At 44.6% G+C, this 20,788-nt stretch overlaps 1 protein-coding gene across 3 annotated transcripts in view; it reads left to right on the top strand.

The window, feature by feature from the left end:
• ATXN10 (ataxin 10) overlaps window positions 1–20,788 on the top strand; it is a 140,292-nt gene that overhangs the window by 106,337 nt on the left and 13,167 nt on the right. The window contains exons 10-11 of one of the 3 annotated variants that reach the window (XM_043880864.1): window positions 10,502–10,586; window positions 11,353–11,408. In XM_043880864.1, coding sequence (XP_043736799.1) covers window positions 10,502–10,586; window positions 11,353–11,393 — 126 coding nt within the window. In that variant the 3' untranslated portion in view covers window positions 11,394–11,408. Of the gene's footprint in view, window positions 1–10,501; window positions 10,587–11,352; window positions 11,409–20,788 lie in introns of those variants that run through there. The other 2 variants (XM_043880862.1, XM_043880865.1) reach the window with 2 other exon arrangements.

The raw sequence follows: 20,788 nt of genomic DNA, 5'->3' as shown, positions 1-20,788 counted from the left end.
TAGTGGCAGGTAGCTCATCATAATACAGCAAGCAGTTGAGAGTCTGTCGGTGGGTTAAATATTAAAGACTGAATGAAAACAGGACAGAATTCTGTTTGTTCAAGCACTGAAGTGTGACCTTGTAGACCGTGCATTTCGGGTGGGAATTATACCCCAAGTAGCAGAGGTGGAATGCATATTTTAAAAAAAAGAAAAACACTTGCTCTGTGGGTTATTTTTGTTCTCAGTGTAGCTGTGTGTGTTAGCTCAGCGTGCCTCTGTTTTCCCCGCTGCTGACACGGTGTCCCGACCCCTCTCCAGTGTGACTGCTTCTCCAGTCGTGTCCTCAGTTCTGTGCAGAGGCTGCTCAGGGGGACTTTCATTGTGTGCGCTCAAGTGCGTTAGAGACAGATTTGCTTCTAGATTCATATATTCCCCTGCTTCTGTTTAAAAACAGAGGTCTTTTTTAAAAAAAAAAGAGGTCTTTCATCTAGCTCTTCACATATTTCGCTGGTCAGCTTTTGACATTTTGCTTAATTAAACTCTTGAAATGACAGTAATGGCAAAATAACACCGTGCTTCTGGTCTTTTCCCTCATGTTTCAGCCAGTCTGAAGTTCTTCGCAAAGAATGCAAGGGAAATGCCGGAAGTAGAAGGATAAGTAAGATGATGTTCGTATCGAGCGTTTCTTGAGCACTTCCTGGAAGCCAGGTGTTGTGGGAGTCACTCTCTTTTCTCCCCACCTGCTTGAGGACACGCTCTGCTCTCTGGGGAGCTTTTGGACTATCTTCCACGTGAGGTCAAGGTGATGCGCCCAGGCTCACACGGCGGCGCTCGGTCCTGTTCCTGCTCGCTGCCGTCACGTCCCGGGGGCTGGGGGTCGGAGCCATGCCCTGCGAGGCCGAGTCTCCATCCTGTGGGAGGGATCTGCTTGGCACCTCTGACCCCCATTCTCCTGGACCAGACACTCGGCGATGTGTTCTGTTCCAGGTCAGCTGAAAATACCTTTCTGACATCCTGCCCTAAGGTTCTGGTTGCTTCGTAAGTGGTCAGCGTGGAAGCAGATGCTCTCTGTGACTTAGCGTTCATTCACTAGAGTTCCTACCATGTATGAGGCACTTCCTTCTCGCTTAAAGACAATGACTCTTTTTTCAGTCTTGTAAGCAGAATATAGTAAGCTTCTTTAAAACCAGCTAATTTCATTCATTATTTAAACAAAGGTTTTATCTGCTGGGTGGAGAATTCATGAGAAAATTGCACCAAATTCAGATGCAGATGTTTGCTGAAGAAAAGTTAGTTGTTAATCTTCCTTGAATTTGGTGGCTGAACTTACAAAATATTTGTATTGATCACATTGTTCTTTGTACTTCTGGACATTTTAATAGTCTCAGTATTACTGTTCTTGAAAAGCTTCTTTGTTTTTCCGTAAACACTTTCAGAGCTCTGTTCTGTACCCCATTGAGCTTCACTGTGGAACTGCAGTGTCATTTTGTCTCTGAACTCTCTTCTGGTGTATATATAAAATAGCTGTTAGATGGCTTACTTTTCGTGTGCTCTTCTTTTCTAGAGTGTTCTGCCACGCAGTATCGGGTGGGGGCGGGGTTAGCCTGTGGACCGTAGCCTCTAAACGTGTCTGGGTGCCTTCCTGGCCTCGCTGCATCCCTGCCATGGGCCCCCTGAGCCCTCCGCTGGTTCTTTCGCTCCCTCCTCCCAGCCTCCACTCCCAGGACTGACAGCTTCTTACCTGGGGCATTCGACAGACTCACTTCACAGGAACCTTGTCCCTCAGTCTTTTTGAAGTTGAACTTCTCATCAGATTCGTCTTTGCTCTTCTTATGGCTTGAACTGGGACATAATGAGTAGGTTGGAATGAAAATATTTCCATGAACTATGTATGTATGTATATCTGTGTTATTCCTATGTAGTTTTAACAGAACAAGGTCAAAAATTTGCATATGTTACAGTTCACAGTATAATTTAGTTTGGAGATGAGCTCCTTAAGTTACCCTGAAAAATTCCTAGTGGATAAATAATCTGATGATGATATCTTTAAGTTTTAAGGAAGTCTTACTCACTGTGTGTGAGTTATTGGTTATCTCTTTGCAGGAAAAAAAGGTTCATATTGCTTACAAACTAACCCACTGGAGTGAGTGCTTACATTTGCTCTTAACTGTCTGCATCCAACCCTGCCCCCGCCCCCCACCCATGACCTCCAGTTCCCAGGCCTCAGAGACCCTCTATGTGTAGATGACCCCAGAGTACCTTTCAAGCCCAGACCTGTCCCTGGGCTCCCCAGGAGGATGGCACTGCTCTGTACCAGCGACCCTGGCACACACATGTGCGCACGTGCACACACGCAGGAATGTCACTCAGCCGTGCAGAACGGCGCCTCGCCGTCGTCACAGCGTGGGCGGACCTAGACGGCGCTCTGCTGAGTGCGACGTCAGAGAGAGACAGACGCTGCAGATTCCACTCAGGTGCGGAGCATGAAAACAGAGCGAGTGAGCAACAGTAATAAAGCAGAGACAATCACAGCAGCAAAATCCAAAGGTGGCTGCCGGAGGGGAGGGAGGTAGGCGATGAATGAAGTAGGTAATGAAAGCCGAGGGGTACAGACTTGCAGTTTAAAATACATGAGGCGCGGGGACAAAATGTACAACGTGGAGAAAGCAGTCAGTAATGCTCTAACAGCTCTGTAGAGTGGCAGACAGTAACTGGACTTAGCATGGTGGTCATTTTGTAATGTAGAGTGATACTGGACAGCTGGAACTACCAGTCCTGTAGATCAGTTGTGAAACAGAAACGCTGTCTGTGGGGCCCGGAGCCCCAGACTTCCCTGTTCAGTAGGTCTGGGCTGGGGCCCGATGGTTTGCGTTTCTAAAGAGCAGGTGCCCAGGCGATGTTTATACTCCTGCTCCAGGGACCCATGAGGAGCCACCACTCCACAAGCCCCACCCTCCAGCCTCATCTGCCGTTTTTATCGTCTCCCTGCACACAGCCACACTGACTTCCTTTCCATAAGTCAGTTATGCTCAATTTTTTTCACCTGTGAGTCTTTGCGCTTCCCGTCCCTGCCCCATTTTTACAGTTCAGATATCATCGTCTTCTAGAAAAGTCTTACCTAACTACCCTTTCTGACGTCCTGCCTCCACTGTCCCTCTGGTTGATCATCCTGCTTATTTCCTTATAGGAATTATCATAATCTTTAAATGTGTTTTTTCATTTGTTCATTTCTTTCTTGCTCATGCACTCTCCCCCTCTCATGCTCTTTCTCTCTCTCTGTCTCTGTCTCTCTGTCTGTCTCTAGGCCAAGTGTCATGAGCCCAGGAATCCTGATGACTTGTACCTACAGATATGTGATGGGATTGGTCATAAGAGCTGTTTTCCTCCTTCACAAACATGCATTTTTTCAGCAGGTAGCTGTTGATATTGAAGGGCAAGGCAGGGAATATCAAGAACGAACGAAACATACTTCATTCAATTGTAAATCCCAGAGTCTAATAAAAGAATCAGACCATCAAATGAGTAGCTGCTATATACCATGAACTTCATACAGTCAGACTCACTAATCCAATTGTCACGACCCTGGGAAGGAGCCAGTCGCAGGCCCAGAGAAGTCAAGGACTGTTCATGTTAGTTCAGCTTTTGCCACAGCGTCACAGAGAAGAGTCTTGTTGTTGCTCTGCTGGTGTGTTGGGCAGAGGTGTGTCCTTTACTTGGGGGGACCCTTGGCCACCACCTTTTTAAGGCCACTCCTGCCTACCCAGCCACACCCCTTCTTTCTCCTGGGCAACTGGTAGGGAGGAGAGATTTTTGCCCCCCCCCCCCCAAAGATTCTTAAGTGGGTCAGACCAATACATGAATCAAATTAACTCCAAATCACTTTGACCTCAAGGCAGAAAATTCATTCCATATTATGGTACTCCAGTGTAAGGCCTAAATTCATTGTAATCATAAAATGCCCACAAGAGATACTCTCTATTTGAATATTAATTCTATCTCATTATCAAATTCCCAGGGAGATGTTAAAATCCAAAGATTACATTTCATTTTAAATTAAAGTCCAAAACATTAAAGTCAAAATCTCTGCCCATGTGACTTAAAATTCAAAGAAATTAAAGTTCAGAATGCACCCTTCCAATTTCTTATCCTTTTTAATCCCAGCTGGAGGCGCTTTTAATGCCTGCAGGGGGTCAGGAGTCTTTTAACAACAGTAGCTTGGGTGGGCATCTGGAGGTTTCATGAACCCCAATAATAAATCTCTGATATGCCTTCAAAAAAAGAGGTGAACAGGACACAGGCTTATTGTGCACTGGCCCCCGTACACCACAGTCAGGAGACATGTGGGCTCCCAGTCTCCTGATAGTTACCCCAAGCCAGAGCGCGCCCCGTGCAGCCGGCACTGCCTGTCTAAGGTCACCAAGGGGCTGTCTTCGAGAGTGGGCGTCTTTTCCTCTCCCTGGCCCTCCCCACCCCAACCCCGGTCACTCTCCCGACTCCAGACCTCCTGTTTGCCTTGTTTTCCTTCATCCACTGTCTCTGTTCCGGTGGTGAGGTTAAACCACCTTTCACACCACTCTTAACTGCTGTTTGTTTCCTAGCGGCAGAATGGTCCAAGAAAAGACCTTTTAAAATTGCAGAATTTCCTTGAGTTTCTGTTTCTCCAGCACAGTAAGAAGACAATAGCCTTGTGTTTTTTCTGGTCTTGGGGTCTATCTAAATTTTATTACGTATGATATTTACTGTAGAGTTCTGGCAGAAGCCATTTTCAAGTTAAAGTAGTTTTCTGAGAATTAAAAAAAATAATAAATAGGTGCTAAGTATTACCTGATGCTTTTTCTGTGATAGTGAAATAATTATTGGTACGTTAATGAGGATAATTGCCTTGTAGATTTTCTTATCTATATTAAGATGGTGATGAATTTTTAGGGTATGTTTAATTAACCTGTTATTTTTCCAGGAATTTGCGAGAGTTGTCTTGGGAAGGGGTACATGTTCATAAGTAAGTTTATTTTCCGTTGGTCTGTCTTAATCCTGCTTTTAGAATCAGGCCATGGTAGCTTCATAAAATGAATTGAGGAACTTTCCCTCCTTTTTCACTGTTTTTGAATAACTTATGTATATAATGGGCTTCCCTGGTGGCTCAGTGGTAAAGAACCTGCCTGTCAAAGCAGTAGATGTAGGTTCGATCCCTGGGTCGAGAAGATTCCCTGAAGAAGGAATTGGCAGTCCATTTCAGTATTCTTGCCTGGGAAATCCCATGGACAGAGGAGCCTGGTGGGCTACAATCGATGGGCTTGCAAAAGAGTTGTACACAAACTTAGCGACCAAATACCAGCAACAGATATACATAATAGATTTATCTGTGCCTTAAAAACTTCATGGTACTTACTTGGGTAGCTGTTTGGGTCTTTATTTCTGTCCGTGAGTCTTGGTCATTTTCATATCTTTATTTAAATGTAACTGTTTAAAGTATTGACCTTTTCAAGCTTTTTATTTATGTCAGTTTTTCTCAAAGTATCTGTTTCATCTCAGTTTTCAGTTTTTTCATTAAATTCATAATATTTAATTATTTATATTTTCTGTATCTATTTCTGTCTTTTCATTCTGTCCTTTTTAAACAGATACCTCTCTTTTTTCCCTCATCAGTCTTCCTGGGATCTTTGCATTCTGTTGATGTCCACAGTCAACCAGCTTTTGGTTTTGGTTCATCTTTTCTGTGTGCTCTCAGTCTCTGACGCATGGGCTGTTGCCTGTCAGTCCAGGGGAGACAAAGAGTGATAGCAGACCTCTCTCCAGAAATAATGCGAAACAGGAATCTAAAGAACAACATTTTAAAAATACGAAAGAAAACTAGAATCATGTATCCAGCCAAAATATCCTTCAAAAATGGGGGCAAAATAGAGACATTTCCAGACAGACAAAAGTTGAGCAGATTTATTGTCGGTAGAACTGTGCCATGAAAAATGTTGATGGATGTTGTACCAGGTGAAGGAAGATGGTTACCATGTGGGCAAGAATAAAATACTTTTATCTTCACTTTTTAATTTTTTAAAAATACAATTGGGTCTTTGAAGCAATCTTAATAGTAATGTATTTGGGGTTTTATAATGTATGTACAAATAAAATGTATGAGAGCTATTGCCCAAATGTCAAGTGGAGTATATAGTTGTAAGATTCTTACACTGTATGTGAAATAGTGTAATGTTATATGTAAACAGACTATTACAAGTTAAGATCCATATTTTAAACCTAGAAAAACCACTTTAAAAAAAGGAAAGAGAGTTAGTTAATAAGCTAGTAGTAGAGGGGAAAAGATGGAATATTTAAAAGTACTCAGCCTAAAGGAAGTGAGGATAAGAGGAAAAGGGGAATAAAGTAACATTTAGGATAAAAAGAAAACAAATGTCAGAATGATACACTCAGACACAGCTATGTTGATAAGTACCTTAAAAGTAAATGGCTTATATTAAAATTAAGAGAGAGAGTGTTAGATTGAATTTTTTTTTTAAAGCGAGACATGATAGCTACAAGAAATACATTTTGAATGTAAAGATGAAGATAGGTTTAAAATGAAAGAATGAAAATGGCATACCAGGCAAACACTTTTTAAAAAGGTGGAGTGGCTATATTAACATCAGACACAATAGACTTGAGATGTACAGAGGAATATTTCATAATGATTAAAGGATCAACTCACCAAGAAGAAGACATAAAAGCATGTACATATATTGCTAAGATGGAGAAGGCAATGGCAACCCACTCCAGTACTCTTGCCTGGAAACTCCCATGGACGGAGGAGCCTGGTAGGCTGCAGTTCATGGGGTCGCTAAGTGTTGGACACAACTGAGCGACTTCACTTTCACTTTTCACTTTCATGTATTGGAGAAGGAAATGGCAACCAGTATTTTTGCCTGGAGAATCCCAGGGATGGGGGAGCCTGGTGGGCTGCCGTCCATGGGGTCGCACAGAGTCGGACACGACTGAAGCGACTTAGCAGCAGCAGCATATTGCTAAGAGAACTTTGGCAAGTACATTAAGCAAAAACTGACAGGACTGAAAGGAGAGAGAGCTCTGTAAGGTTCGCAAATTCTAGAACAAGGTGAAAGAAACTCAGTAATATAAACACTTGAATACATTAACATGTGAATGGATAAATAGATGGTATATTCTTAATCAAAAATAAAATTAAACTGATACATGAGTAATACAAAGATGTGAGCACATAAATAAATGGTATATTCATAATCAGAAACAAAAATAAACTGATAGATGTAACAACATGGACAAATCTTAAAAACATTGAAAAAGATGTCTCTTCATATAGTCTTACTCCTACGCTAGCATGGAACGACCAGGTCAGCCTGCCGAGACAGGAGCAGAGCGTGGCTGCTGAAGCTGTGGTTGCTCAGGAAGGGCCCCCACCCTGTGGTCAGTGGTTACACAGGTGCAGTCACGGGCTGCCGTGTGTAAGGCGCGTCTCCGCCAGGTCTGCTTCTGAAGTAGAGAAAAGAGCACTGGGGTGAAGGGGTGAAGGACAGGGTGTTGTGTTTTAGGGGTTTCTTTGAGGGCTCACCGCAGATCTCGGACTTCGTCTGCCTTGGTGGGTGCTCTCGGTCTTGGCGGGGAGCAGGAGTCCACGACTCACTAGTTGTCAGAGTCACCCGAAGGGTTGGTTCAGGACACTGATGACCAGGCTCTGCTCCCAGCGAGTCTGCTCGCCGTGTCCTGGGCTTGGGGCCACGGCACTGGTTGTTTCTGACCTCCCCCAAGTGATTCTAACGTGGAGTCAAGGCTGTGAACCACTCGCCTGGACTTCTGCTCTGAGTCCTGGAGAAAGATTGTCTGCAAAGGGCAGGTGCTGTGCTTTCTTGTTGCTTCCTGAGTAACACCTCTGGCTGCTCCTCTGGCAGTGGGAACAGGGCAGAATTCAGTCGTGAAATGCCCAGTCAGGAAGCCGCACAGGGCACCGTGGAAATGAATGCAGCACAGAGCTAGATGAACAGCACTGTACTTGTGTGAGACGTAGACTTGATTGTGTGAGGCAAAAACCAGGAGAGGCCGTGGATGGAAATTAGTAACCAGAGGTGTACCCGGTTTGTGAGGCAGTCAAGGAAAGTGTGGTACTAACTCAGAGCAACCTACCAAATGTCCTGTGATTGTGGAGACAGATCTTTATATTTTCAGGCCTTGCTGAACAACTGCCTGTGCTTGTTGAGAGATGACTGTGCCCAGCCCTCTTCGAGTGTGGGTGCTAAAGGAATCCTCTGGAATCAGAACCAAGTGAAGATGACATTACAGGCAGCTGCTGTCTCCTTTGTCCTTGCTGGGTGCTGTACTGTTTGTTTATTCATGTAATGCTTACTCTAACCCTCTTGTTACACCCAAGAAACTCTAGACTGAAGTTCAGAACCCTCCACAGGTTACATGGCTGGAGGGCTGAGCTGGAATTCTCCCGTAGGTCTGTCTGCCTCCAGAAGTAACCCCCAAGCTCTGAGTCCTGGGGATGGCAGCTAGTCTCGCCCATGGGCAGGTACACCCACATCTCATACAGATGGTCCAGTGATGGTGAACCCAGTGTTTGCCTCCTTCCGCCTCAGGCTTTGAGCCTTGTGGGTTGGCGGTCACCTCTGCTTCATCTGTCGATCAAAGCCCCGTCTGAGCGTTGGCACACCCACGTTGGCCGTGTGCGGGCTTCGGCAGGAGGCCTCTGCTCACCTGTGCGCGTGTGCATCTGTCCTGCAGCCCAGTGCCACAAACGCACTTTGATCACGTGTCGGTTACATTGATTCACTGGGCGTTTAAATAGGAGATTCAGTCCTGCATTGGCATTGTGCTCTTGTCTTTCTTCAGGTTGTTTTCACTTTGCTATTTTCCATTCAGTGTGAGAGCAGACAATAATGGAGCCTCTGTTTTTTGTTTTTTTTTTTTTCGTCAACCTAATACATTGTTCCCCAAAGAAGCTTAGATACTACTTGAGTTGGGCCTGCCCAGTTTGCGGTGCATTCTCTGAGATTAGTGTTGGCCATGGTGGGAGAGAACAGTTAGCAGTCAGCGAGCCGCCCTGCTGTCTGCACTTGATTTCCAGAGGCTAAGTGTTCGCTTGTTTAAGCCAGACTTGCCGTCTTGTTGAGATGTGTTTTGTCGTGAAGCGTTGACTGAGCTTGGCTCCCTGGTAGAAACTGTTACTACAACTTGTGACTCAGCATGGGTCTAGAATCAGTTCCCAACACGTTAGCTAAAGAAACAAACAACTTCCCTGTTTTATGGCGTGTGAACAGAATAAAACGTGTTGGTTTCCTAATTGTTTCCCCGCCCCTGACGCGAGCTCCTCGCTCAGCAGGGGCGGGAGCCTGTAAGCGTAAGCGTGGTGATGACACCCCTCATCAGTGTCTCCTGGAGGTGTCAGGCCCGTGGGTCCTTCTCTCAGTGACCGTCACCTGTGTTCACTCTCCAGTGTGTCGTCATGTGTGTGTCACAGTGTCACTACCGTCCTTTGTCTAGAATAGGTCGCTTATGTTATAAGCCTCTAATGAATTTGTATAAAAAGTTATCTCTTATCATTTCATAACGGAGCGGTACGAATGAGAAATAGTTACCTAGGAATGCATACCCCAAGTTCAGGCATGGCTCTAGTATGACCATGATTTCCAAGAACGCTTTAATTCACCCTTACAGTCTGCTTTGAAATGTCAGTTTTTAGCATGTGATTTTATTTCCCCTTCCGTTGGGGTCGTGCCACTAAGCGTTCACTCAGGCAGTGTCCAAGGGAGCCAGTTCCTGTCGCCTCCCCAGCTGCTCATGTCGTCAGAGGCGCCTTTTTAGGGATGATGTCATAATTTGCCTGAATCTTATTAGAAGCAAAGTTGAGCAGACTTTGATATCTCTGCAGTCCACTCACATTTCTTTCGTCTGTGCCATTTATGTTCATGTATTTCATCCAGTTTTCTGTTGGAGTCTTGGTCTTTTCTCAACTTCTGAAAAATCTGTACATATTAAAATATTAACCCTTTTCCTGTGGTATCTTTCAAATAATTATTACAGCTTTCACTTGCCTTTTTTAAAAAATGTAGTTAAATTTTAAAAATTTGTCTCTGTTGCTTCTGGATTTGGAACCGTAGAAACTGCTTCTGACTTAGAGAAAAAATTTACTTACTAGTAAACTGAGATTCATTTGAAGTTTACGCTGGTGAATAATATTGGGAAGAGATCCACTTTATATTTTTTTTAAAGTATATTAAAATGTAGTTGATTTGCAATGTTGTATTCAATTGTATTTTCTTAAATATGTCTGCCTAGTTGCCCAACTTTTCGGAGGAAGGATGAAAAGAAAGAGTGTCATTTTTTGTTTGCATGTCTCTTTTTAAACATTTCTGGACTGATAGAGGCGTTTCGGGTAATTGCACTAACCGTATTATTACAGGAATGAGTCAGGACATAGAAAAGGAGCCGTGGACCTCCTGTAGCCCCCACACCCCCAGGCTGGCCGAGTGTGTGAATTTGCCTTCTCTTTTCTTTGTAGGTGAATGAGCTGGATGGCATCCCCCTGATCCTCGACAGCTGTGGCCTCGACGACAGCAACCCCTGTATCCTTGACGTGCCCCCCAGTGAGTTCATGCCCGGGGCCTCCGCCTGGCGCCCCTCACAAGGGAGTCGGCTGGCTTTCTCACTGGCTCCGTCCCTGAGAACTGAGCCGCTTGGTCGGAGCGGGGGCCGCGTCGCGGTCCTGCAGCCTGCACAGCGCAGTGAGCTCAGGTTCTCGGGGAGGGGTGTTCTCCAGAGTGCCTGAGCTCCAGCTGAAAGCTTGCCTCTGGGCCCTGTGTTCACTGCGTGTCCCTGACGTCACCTTTCCAAACCGCGCGTCCCCGGAGTGACTGGAGAAGTGTGCGTCTCTGCGGTAGAGGTTCGACACCCAGTCCTTTGGAAGGGCCATTCTAGCTTGGGGACCTGGGGGCTCAGAAGTGGGGAGAAGCATCCCAGTGGCCCGAGATTCTGGTTTTTGTTGGGTGCTGTCCTGCGGCCCTCAGTTACTGATGTCGGAGGCTCTGGCTCTTGCCCCTCCTTGGCCTGAACACCCTTCTGGAGGGTGTTGTGCAAGGAACTTGCCCACTCCCCACCTCTCCACCTAGATCTTCCCTGTGGGAAATGGATCTAGTACAGTGATGAAGAGCCTGTGTAGGTTTGAGAGAGAATCTGCTTCACTTGAAGACCTTCCAGTCCCTTGCCTAGCTGTTGCATGACCTTTTGCTTATTGCTGGCGGGGAGGGGGAGGGTTAATAAGGCCATCGCCAGGATTTTGAGATTGTGACCCTGTGGGAGGCCAAGGAGGAGGAGAAATTTATGTTTAAAATGCTCACTATTGGTTTCTGTCAGGAAGAGAAAAGGAGCTGATGAAAATCATGTGTTGCAAGTAAGTAGATTGAGAAATGCTTATTATTTGTGCTAAAGATACTGTCGTTTGTCTGATTAGCAATGGAAGAAAATTTCGTATTTTAAAGAGCATGGTAGCTTGTAAGCTCAGTCAGAGAAAGACAAGTAAACAGCCTCTGAAGAGTTTTCTTCAAGGTAAAACAGTCAGTTCACTGCCTTGCATTATGATGAGGCGCTACAGGCTGTGCTCCTTACACAGGTTTGAAATTTTTTAGCCCCAAAAAGGGAAAGGAGAAAAGAAAGCTTTCACAGGAAAGCAGTAAAAGGACATTCAGGTGTAACTGCAGGTGTTGGGTTTCTGGATGAAAAAGATGATTTATTATTGCAAACAAAAAATTCACACAGTTTCACTTTTATATTCCATGAATTGGCCTTCTAGTGAAGAACGGTTTTTTATTACTAATCTTTGGCCTTTAGCAAAGACTGAAAAATTAAAAGGCTGTTGCACACAGCCCATGACAGCTCTGCAGATACGCTGCATGTGGTTCATGCTTACTAAGTCTTTTATGTTGGCGTCTCCTTGCCAAATATTCATTCATTCATTCATTCATTCCTTTCAGGAAACATTTATTGAGTCCTTACTATGTGTTTACATACGTTACCTTATTTAGTCTTGACAACACTGTGAAGCAGGTCCTATTACCATCATCTTCCCCATCTGTAGTTGAGAAAATAAGGACCTTAGTGACTTGTCCTAAAGGTCAGACTCAGAGGTTAAGCTTGGCCTGTGCCTGATTTCTCAGCCACTTTTCTGAACTGCCTCCCATGAGTCACTGGGAGGGTCAGAACACATGCAGAGAGAGCACAGTAAGATGCGAATGTAGTGGAGAAATGACTCGGAATTATCCACTGAAAACTTCATACGGACAGTCTGTGTGGATAACTGGTGTTTTAAATGGTTATTAATGAAGCGTTGCAAGATTCAGGAATCTTCTCTAAATTGTCAAGAAAAGGTGAAATGGTAGATGTTTAGTATTATGTATGTTTAGTAACTGTTGGGACTTTTGTTTTATAAAGGCCTACTAGATTTTAAAGACATGTAAGATGCACTTAAGATACAAGATACATACCAAAATTATGAGACCTAAGGGAGAGTGATGGTCAGAAATGAAAAAGCGTTATAGCCTAGGAATTCAGACTTTTTAGGGATTCAATTTTTAGATGTGAGCCATAAGTTAAAACCTGGCTTTCCTAGTATTCAGAGCAGACAGGGCCGTATATAGATCACAGAGTGAATCTACCCAACGCTTCTCCACGCTCTTCTCTGCTCCTGCTGGCAGGGAAGTTTCCCCAAGTATTATTTCATTACCCTCACCTTGCCTCCTTACCTCTCCTTCCCTTTCCCACCCTCCTTTCTTATGTTTTTTTCTCTCCTATATGTTTTTACTCATCAAAATACTAAATCTATTGGCTTTTTTAATGCCAAAGGTGTCGGTGGGAGAGGGGAATCTCTGGCCCACCGTGCAGCACGTTGCTGTTGACTCTCTTAGCTGTTGCTCTTAGCTAAGTAATGTGCTTTGCTGCCGTTCCTTGATTTGTCAGATCTTGAGGTTAGTCGTTTACTTTGTCCTGACACTAGGATTTAGCTTTTGTTACCACCCCCTCTCCTCCCTTCCTCGTGCTTCCACTGTAGTTAAGATCCCATTTGCTCTATCGTCTGCATTTCTGATTAGGTTGAACATCTTCTAAAATGTTTGCCATTTGGAGTGTGTGTGCGTGTGTGTAAAATGTGCTTGATCAAAACCTTTTGCCCATTTTTTCGTTGGGTTGTCTTTTTATAATTTGTTTGCAATAGATGTTTATATATTCTCGGTAGAAGTCCTTTGTCAGCTACATATGTTGCTAATATTTCCTTTCCCCTATTTTATTACTTACCTTGTCATTCTGTTTATATATAGTTTTATTAACAGAATTTCTTAACTTTTAGTCAAGTTTACCACTGTTTCTTTATGATTAGTTTATTTGGGTGTGTATCCTGTTAAATATTTTCGTACACTTAGGTCATAATGATAATCTGCATGATCTTGTGAATACTTTGTATTTTTATCTTTTATATTTAGGTCTATAATTCAGTTGGAATTGATTTTTGTGCATGAGAGTAAAGGTCTGTTTCTGTATTTTTCCGTCGGAGCACAGAATTATCCCAGCCCAGTTATTGAAAAAACACACATTGGCTGCTGTAGCGCCGTGTGTATCATATATGTGGATGTGCACTCTCCTTTCTTTTCCATTGATCTCTGTGTCTGTCTGTAGTACTATAGTCTTAAGTATTATCACTTTCTACAGTTTTAACATACTGTAGGTCGATTGATTGAGTCCTTGATTAAGTTGATTGAGTCCTTCCAACTTGTTTCTTCTTTTTTAGAGTGTTATGGCTATGTTTGGTCATTTGTATTTGCCCATAAAAGTTTTAAAAGCAGCTGGACAGAGTCTGCACATTCGTGCTTGTGTGTTTATGTGCACACACATTTACACACATGTACACGCATAAAACTGTCACAAAGAAAATAATTTAAAATCTCTACTCATTCAAATTGCATTGGTGAGAATCAGTTTAATGAGAATTGACATCTAAACAATACTGAGTCTTCTAACCCATGATCATGGTATATTTGCCATTTATTTAAGATTATTATGGGGTTTTTTGACCCATGCATTATTCAGAAATGCATTTCTTAAATTCTGAACAAATAAGAATTATTTGGGGGGCATTCATTTCTAATATAAATATTTTATGATCAGAGCACGTGCTTGATGTTCTTTGTCCTAAATAATGTATTGAGACTTGCTTTATGACCCACTATATGGTCAGTTTCTGTAACTGTTCTATGTGTGCTTGAAAAGTCACATCTGTTTTCTAGTAGTGGAGTACAGTATTTTTAGGTCAATTTTGTAAATTTTTTACATTTTTAGTGATGCTTTTGTCTATTTTGGTTTACCAGTTACAGAGATGTTTTAAAAATCAGCCTGTGACTATAGATTTCTCTAAATTTCTCCTCTTAGTTATATAGCATTTTTCTTTATATATTTAGAGACAGTATTATTAAAATATTTATCAGGTCTTGAAAAATGTCCCCATTGTCATTGTAAAGTGACCTTCTGTATCTCTAAAAATGCTTTTTGCCTAACATAAATATAGCTACTTTACCTCACTTTTGGTTGATATTTACATGGTAAAACCATTACTGTCCTTTTATTTTCAGTCTTTTTATATCGGAAATGTTTGTTGTAAAGAGCATAGTTGACTTTTTCTTAGTCTAGTTTCTTTGCCTTTTAGCTATTGCATTTAGCCCATTCATATTTAATGTAATTGCTTATCTGTTTATATTTAAGCCACTCTGATTTACTTTCTATTTTATTTTCTCTTGCTTCTTTTGAATTGTTTTATATAATTAAGCATTTGTCTTTTTCTAGTTTAAATTTTTAAATATTTTTTTCTATTCTGTTCATAGTTCCCTGGGAAATTATAACCTGCATCCTTGACTAAGGAAAATTTAATGTTTTTCAGATCTTTACCCCTTTTCCAGATAATACAGGACTGCTTAGCGTCTCCTACCTTATATGCTACTGTTATATATTTTCGTTCTATTTTTACAACCCTATAAAATAGGGTTATTATTATAGTTCCATAAAATCAGTTTTCACTCAGATGCCTTCACATACTTACTCCTGTCCTGCCTTTCACCCCTTCTTACAGCTTTGTCTGTCTACCTGGGGTCATTTTCCTTCTGCCTGAAGTCTTTTAGAATTTCCTTTAAAACGGGTTCATGGGTGAGGGACTCTTTGGCTTGTTAGAAAATGTGTGCCTGATTCCAGGATTTGGGGTAGCTGTGGGATCTCAGTGTTTCAGCGCAGCGGTCCCCAGCCTTCTTGGCACCAGGGACTGGTTTCTTGGAAGACAGTTTTTCCACAGACTGGGATGGAGGGTGCGGTGGGGATGGTTCAGGCTGTCGTGCGAGTGATGGTGGGTTCAGGTGGTAATGCCTTTGGACTCTGCCTGCCCGCCTCCATCTCTCATAAGTTCAGTTCAGTCGCTCAGTCGTGTCCGACTCTTTGCGACCCCATGGACTGCAGCATGCCAGGCTTCCCTGTCTTTTATCATCTCCCGGAGCTTGCTCAAACTCATGTCCGTTGAGTCAGTGATGCCATCCAACCACCTCATCTGTTGTTCCCTTCTCCTCTGGCCTTCAGTCTTTCCCAGTATCAGGGTCTTTTCTTTTCCATCTCTCATAAACTTGGCCCTATTTACAGAACCTCCAAGCCTGTCCACCATACTTAGAATATGTCCATAGGTTCCAGCATGTCTTGACAGGTCCTGTGTGTTCTGTCCCCACCTGCCTCTTCATTTAGATCCAGACTGGTTTCCTCCTTTAGCATTCCCCAGACATGCCTCCTTTTTTGTTCCTTGAATCTGTGATTTCTCACCTCAAGGAAGTCGTTATCTTCCTCCCTTGGCTGAACTCTCTCCCCTGGCTCAGCCTCCTCTTCCCTTCCTCAGGGAAGCCTTCCCGGAGCCTCGTCAGCCCCTCCTGGGACCTGCTTTGTTCCTTCAGCTTGTCTCAGTGTGTAATTATTTGTGTATTTGCATCTTAATTACCCTCTAGATGAAGATCCGTAAGGGCATGGACCATTTTTTTTTCTGTTTTTTATCTCAGTGTAATATGCCACTGACAGGCACATACTAAATGTCCAATAAATATTTTTAGATGGGTACATGACTGAGTAAGGCGGTGAACAAATGAATGAAAAAGCAGCAGCTTGATGAAGTATGTGTGTGTTTATTTGACAGGTCGGGAGGATGGTTCTAAGCAGAGGAGAAATTTCTCCCATGGATTTGATGATTCTTTTGTGAATTGAATAAGCTTGGTTTGGCAGCAGTATTATTTCAGCTTTGTTTGGTGATTCAGCCCCTTCTAATAACTCACACCAGTCAAGCTTTCATTGAACTTTAATTTCAGTATTTTGTGTTTAAGAAAGCAATATATATTGCATATGCCTAGACCCTGCCTGGAGAATCCCAGGGACAGGGGAGCCTGGTGGGTGCCGTCTGTGGGGTCGCACAGAGTCGGACACGACTGAAGCAACTTAGCAGCAGCAGCAGACTAGGAATCAGAGCTGAGCATAAACATCAGTTAATAAAAACAGCTCCGTTCTCTGATTGCTTTGGATCGGCGGGCTGTGTTCTGTGCTCACACATCGTCCTTGGGTTGGGGGTGAGGGCTCGTGTTACCTTAGGTTAGGCATTCCTGTTCCCTGTGGGAAGTCAGCGGTTCTGACCCCCTGGAAGACTTCCTCTTTCTCCGCCACCCTTGAGGATTAGGAATTTCTAGGTGGCATATCCAAGCAAACTGGACTGTCAGCTCCCTCAGGCTAGGAACGGGGCTGGAAGCCTGTCTGCCCCGTTTTTTGGAGGTGTCTTCTAGTGATGGACTGGGATTTCTAGTTCCAGGGAAAAGACAACCTCCCAAAGGGTTGCTCACCCCGAAGGACGGCCCTTGGCGGCTGTGTTGCATCAGGACACAGACCAGCTGCTCGTCCGCCGCTCCCTTGCGGGGACCCGCAGTAATGACACAGTAGCAGATGCCATTGGAAAATCCCAGCCCCGGCACCGCAGGGGCAGTTTCTTATTTGTCAGTGTGTTGTGGCAAGTGGGATTTTTTGTTGTTGTTGTTTCCAAATAGAAACAGCTGAACTTTATTTGAAATGTTTTTCTTTGATTCTTTTTTTGATCTGTGTTTTGATCAGTTGTCCTTGATGTGGGTTTTATATATATATATATATATATATTGTTTTTATTGGAGGAGGAGGGGACAAGGATAGGATGAGCAGACTGGGTTGGGGTTCTTTCTGTTCTTTTCTCTCTTTTCCTTCCTTCTTTTCTCTTTCTTTTTTTCTTTTTTTATTGAAAAGCCTCATTTGTTAGTGTTACTTGTGCCCAGAAATGTTAACTTTATAGGAAGAATAACCAAACAGTTTCCCCACCCATCTCATGTCAAGGAGGGATGGATGGCATAGTGGCACGAGCATCAGCTCTGGGCCTACACAGACACAGGTTCTGCCACTTATCAACCTCTGAACACGTCACTTCACCTGTATTATGAGTTTTAGCTTATTTATCTAAAATGGGACCGACCCCCACAGGGTTATGGTGAAAGTAAAATGTGCTGTGTGCAAACTGCCCAGCCTATAGTTTCTCAACAAACAGACGTTGTCATACAGATATCCTGTTACAGCTGTTACTGCCTAGGAGAAAGGTAAATTTTCATCTATGAGCACATTGTGGGTCAGTGGTAGAACTTAAATAATAGTAATAATATCATAAAACAGAAAAGAGAGTCCCGAAACGTACTCTCACATACACAACAAAGACCCCCTGTAGTTGAAGAGTGAAGGGTGGTCTTTTTCCATAAATGATGCTAGACCAATTTAATATCCATTACGGGGAAGAAAAACCTGCCACCCGAATGTCACCCCATTCACCCACACTAATTGAAGATAACTCATAAACCTTCATGTGGAAGGTAAAACACAAGAGCTTCTAGAAGGAATCATAAGAAAGTATGGTTCCTGTCCTGGAATAGGCAAAGGTTTCTTAAACAAGACATCAAAATTTTAACTGGGAAAACACTAACTTTGAAAAAGTGTTTGCATTGTAAACATGTATCTGACAAAGGACTCATCCCCATGCTAATTTAAGGACTGATGTGAAACAGCAAAAGATAATTCAGGTTCTGAGAATGAACAAAAGACCCACGGCATCTCACAAAAGAGGAAACCTGGATGGCCAGTAATGGTACAGAAAGAGCCTAGCATCCTCATCAGGGAGTGCATGTTTAACCCACAGTTAGGAACCCACCAGAAGGGCTGATGAGATGACAGGACCAATGGATGGCAAAGGTGTGGGGCAGCCTGAACTGTGATGAATTGATTTGGGAGATGTCCATTGGAAAAATCCCTTTGGAAAACTTAGGCAGTGTCTGCTAACTCTAGGCATCCGCCCGCCCTGTGAGCCAGCAGTTGAACCCCTAGATGCACCCCCAGGAGAAGCACGTACATGTGTCTGTCATAAGACGTGTGCAGGAGTGTTCCTAGTCATGGTATTTGTAATAGCAGTCACAGAAGAGTGTGGATGTTCATTCCACAGAGCGGTGTACAACAGTAAAGAATGAGCTGCCCTGTGTCACATGGGTGAGTCTCACTAACAGCATAGAGCTAAAGAAGCCAGATTCAAAGTGAGTGCACACTCTGACTTTATGCACAGAAAGTGTAACAACAGGCAGAATCAGTCTGTGACAGTAGCAGTCAGGATGGTGGTTACGTTGATGGGTAGGAGGGTGGGCACAGGCGGGGAGTGGCACCTAGGGGCCTTGCAGGGGCCATCTGGGTGGGCTCCTGTGACGTGCACCCATGGGAAAACCAGTCAGGATGTTCACGAGGAGGCATGCCTTCTGTTGCTTGTCACACTGACACTTAAAACTCACTGCATGGTTTCTGGGCGCCCAACCCTGTGCTGCATATATACACCCTTTAACCTACATTACCTTGCACAGCGGTTTCTTTCCTCCTCTTTTTAACAGGCCTCTTTGTTAAGCACTGTCATTTCCCAGATGGGAAGAGTGGTACTCATGGAGTTGGTTCCCCGAGCACAGCTGGCTCTGCCAGCTCCTGGGCAGTGGGGCCGTGGGGCCAGCCCCGCGCTGTCTGTGCCCTGTTCCTTGTTCACGCGTCCAGACTTCTGTGCCGGCGCTTCCTGCCCCCTTCACAGTGCTTCTCAGGTGGACTCCCCGGGGGACACGGGGCACGGGGGTGTGCAGCTGTGTTGGCGCCAGTCTTGTCACATGTCTAGCACGTGGTTCCCTCCCCCGCTCCGCTCTGGCCTCAGTAGTGATCCAGGTGGATGCTGAAGCCCTGAGGTGGTGGCCACCCTGGAAAATGGGTACCTCTCCGCCGGCCCAGCTCTTCCTCCTCTTAGACTTGAGCACGCGTGCTCTTCTGGAGTTCTCCCGCCACCCCCCAGCTGAGCCCGAGCGCCTTGTCTCTCTGTGCATCACTTGTGTTCCTCTGCCCCTCCGTGAGTGTAGCACAAACTCCTGGATGTGTAACCTTTCCCTCCAGAAAAGTCTGTCCTGGGCGGGATCTGTGTCATACTGCACACTCTGCGTCGGCCCCCGCAGACCCCAGGGGTGTCACCGCAGTGTGTCCCAGGGCATATTTCTGTCTGCAGTATCTTAAATACCTATTATATGAGAGAAGTCTTCTAAGTAATACATACACGTGTCAGACCTGTGGTAAGAGGCGTCTGCTGCAGGACTCCCTGGAATCTGTGCAGTTCTCGTATGCATTTTGGAAATTCTGGGCCACAGTGCCACATCTTGGGGAATGCAGGAATTTTAGTGGAAACTTGGGAACACGCTCCATTCAGTCCTCTCTTCACCAGCAGTCTGGGCCTGCCAAGCTGCCGCCAGAGGGAGGCGTTGGAGGAAACACCTCAAGCATTCCAGGCTGGCAGCGCTGGCTGGCCTTGCTGTTGCCTATAAAGGCATCAGCGGTCCCACACCAGGGGGGCGCTCGTGCTGTGCGCACTGCATGCCTGCTGACCCCGTCTGCCTCTGCCCGTCCTGACGCTCACATGGCGGGACGTCTTCCTGCTGAAATAGGTCTTCATCCTCCGGAGGGGAATGATGCCTAGTGTTAAGTTCTGTCCCCAGCATCACGCAGCTGATGGTCGTTCAGTGATCTTTTGCTCATTTGTTGAGCTGACATTAATTAAAACTAGAAAACCTCTTACTGCTTTTGGCTTTAAAGAGATAAGCGCTGGGCTTGGCTTCCCAGTTACATGATGCAGGTTTTAAAGCCTCTCACTGATGCTCTTACCCCTCACCTAGTGTGGTTGAAGGTGTGCGAACCAAGTCTTTGTCCTCGTCCAGAGCAAACAAGCATGGACACGATTTGGCGGGTGCACGGAGGCCTCCCTGGGCCCCTGTGTGCAGCGAGCGGACGTGGGGCTAAGGATGGGGAGTGCTCTGCCGCCATGCTGCACCCCGCGTCCCTCAGGCTCCACAGATGCAGGCCAGACGCGTTCAGAGTGAGAGGGCAGGAGCCCTACCCATTTGATGTAGCTTCTACAGTTTCCTAGCAACTGTTTGATGTAGCTTCCACAGTATCTTAGCGGCTGGTTCCCCAGCACTGGAAGCCAGAAGTTGGAGGCGTGGGATGTCCTGTCATGAATGAGACGCTCACAAAAGTGGACTCTGCTTCCTTGTTCAGGTGTGTTGGCAGATGGTCCAGCTGTTTTAAAATGAGACGTAAATGCTTCCAGTTATACTCCTTCAGATTGTGTCTACTTTTGGTTGTGCACATCTTGTTTTCTTACATCGTG

This window comes from Cervus elaphus, chromosome 22 (assembly GCF_910594005.1).
Source record: "Cervus elaphus chromosome 22, mCerEla1.1, whole genome shotgun sequence".
Lineage (NCBI taxonomy): Eukaryota > Metazoa > Chordata > Mammalia > Artiodactyla > Cervidae > Cervus > Cervus elaphus.
The sequence above is the reverse complement of the archived record's forward strand: the minus strand, read 5'-3'. Positions and strand labels throughout refer to the sequence as shown.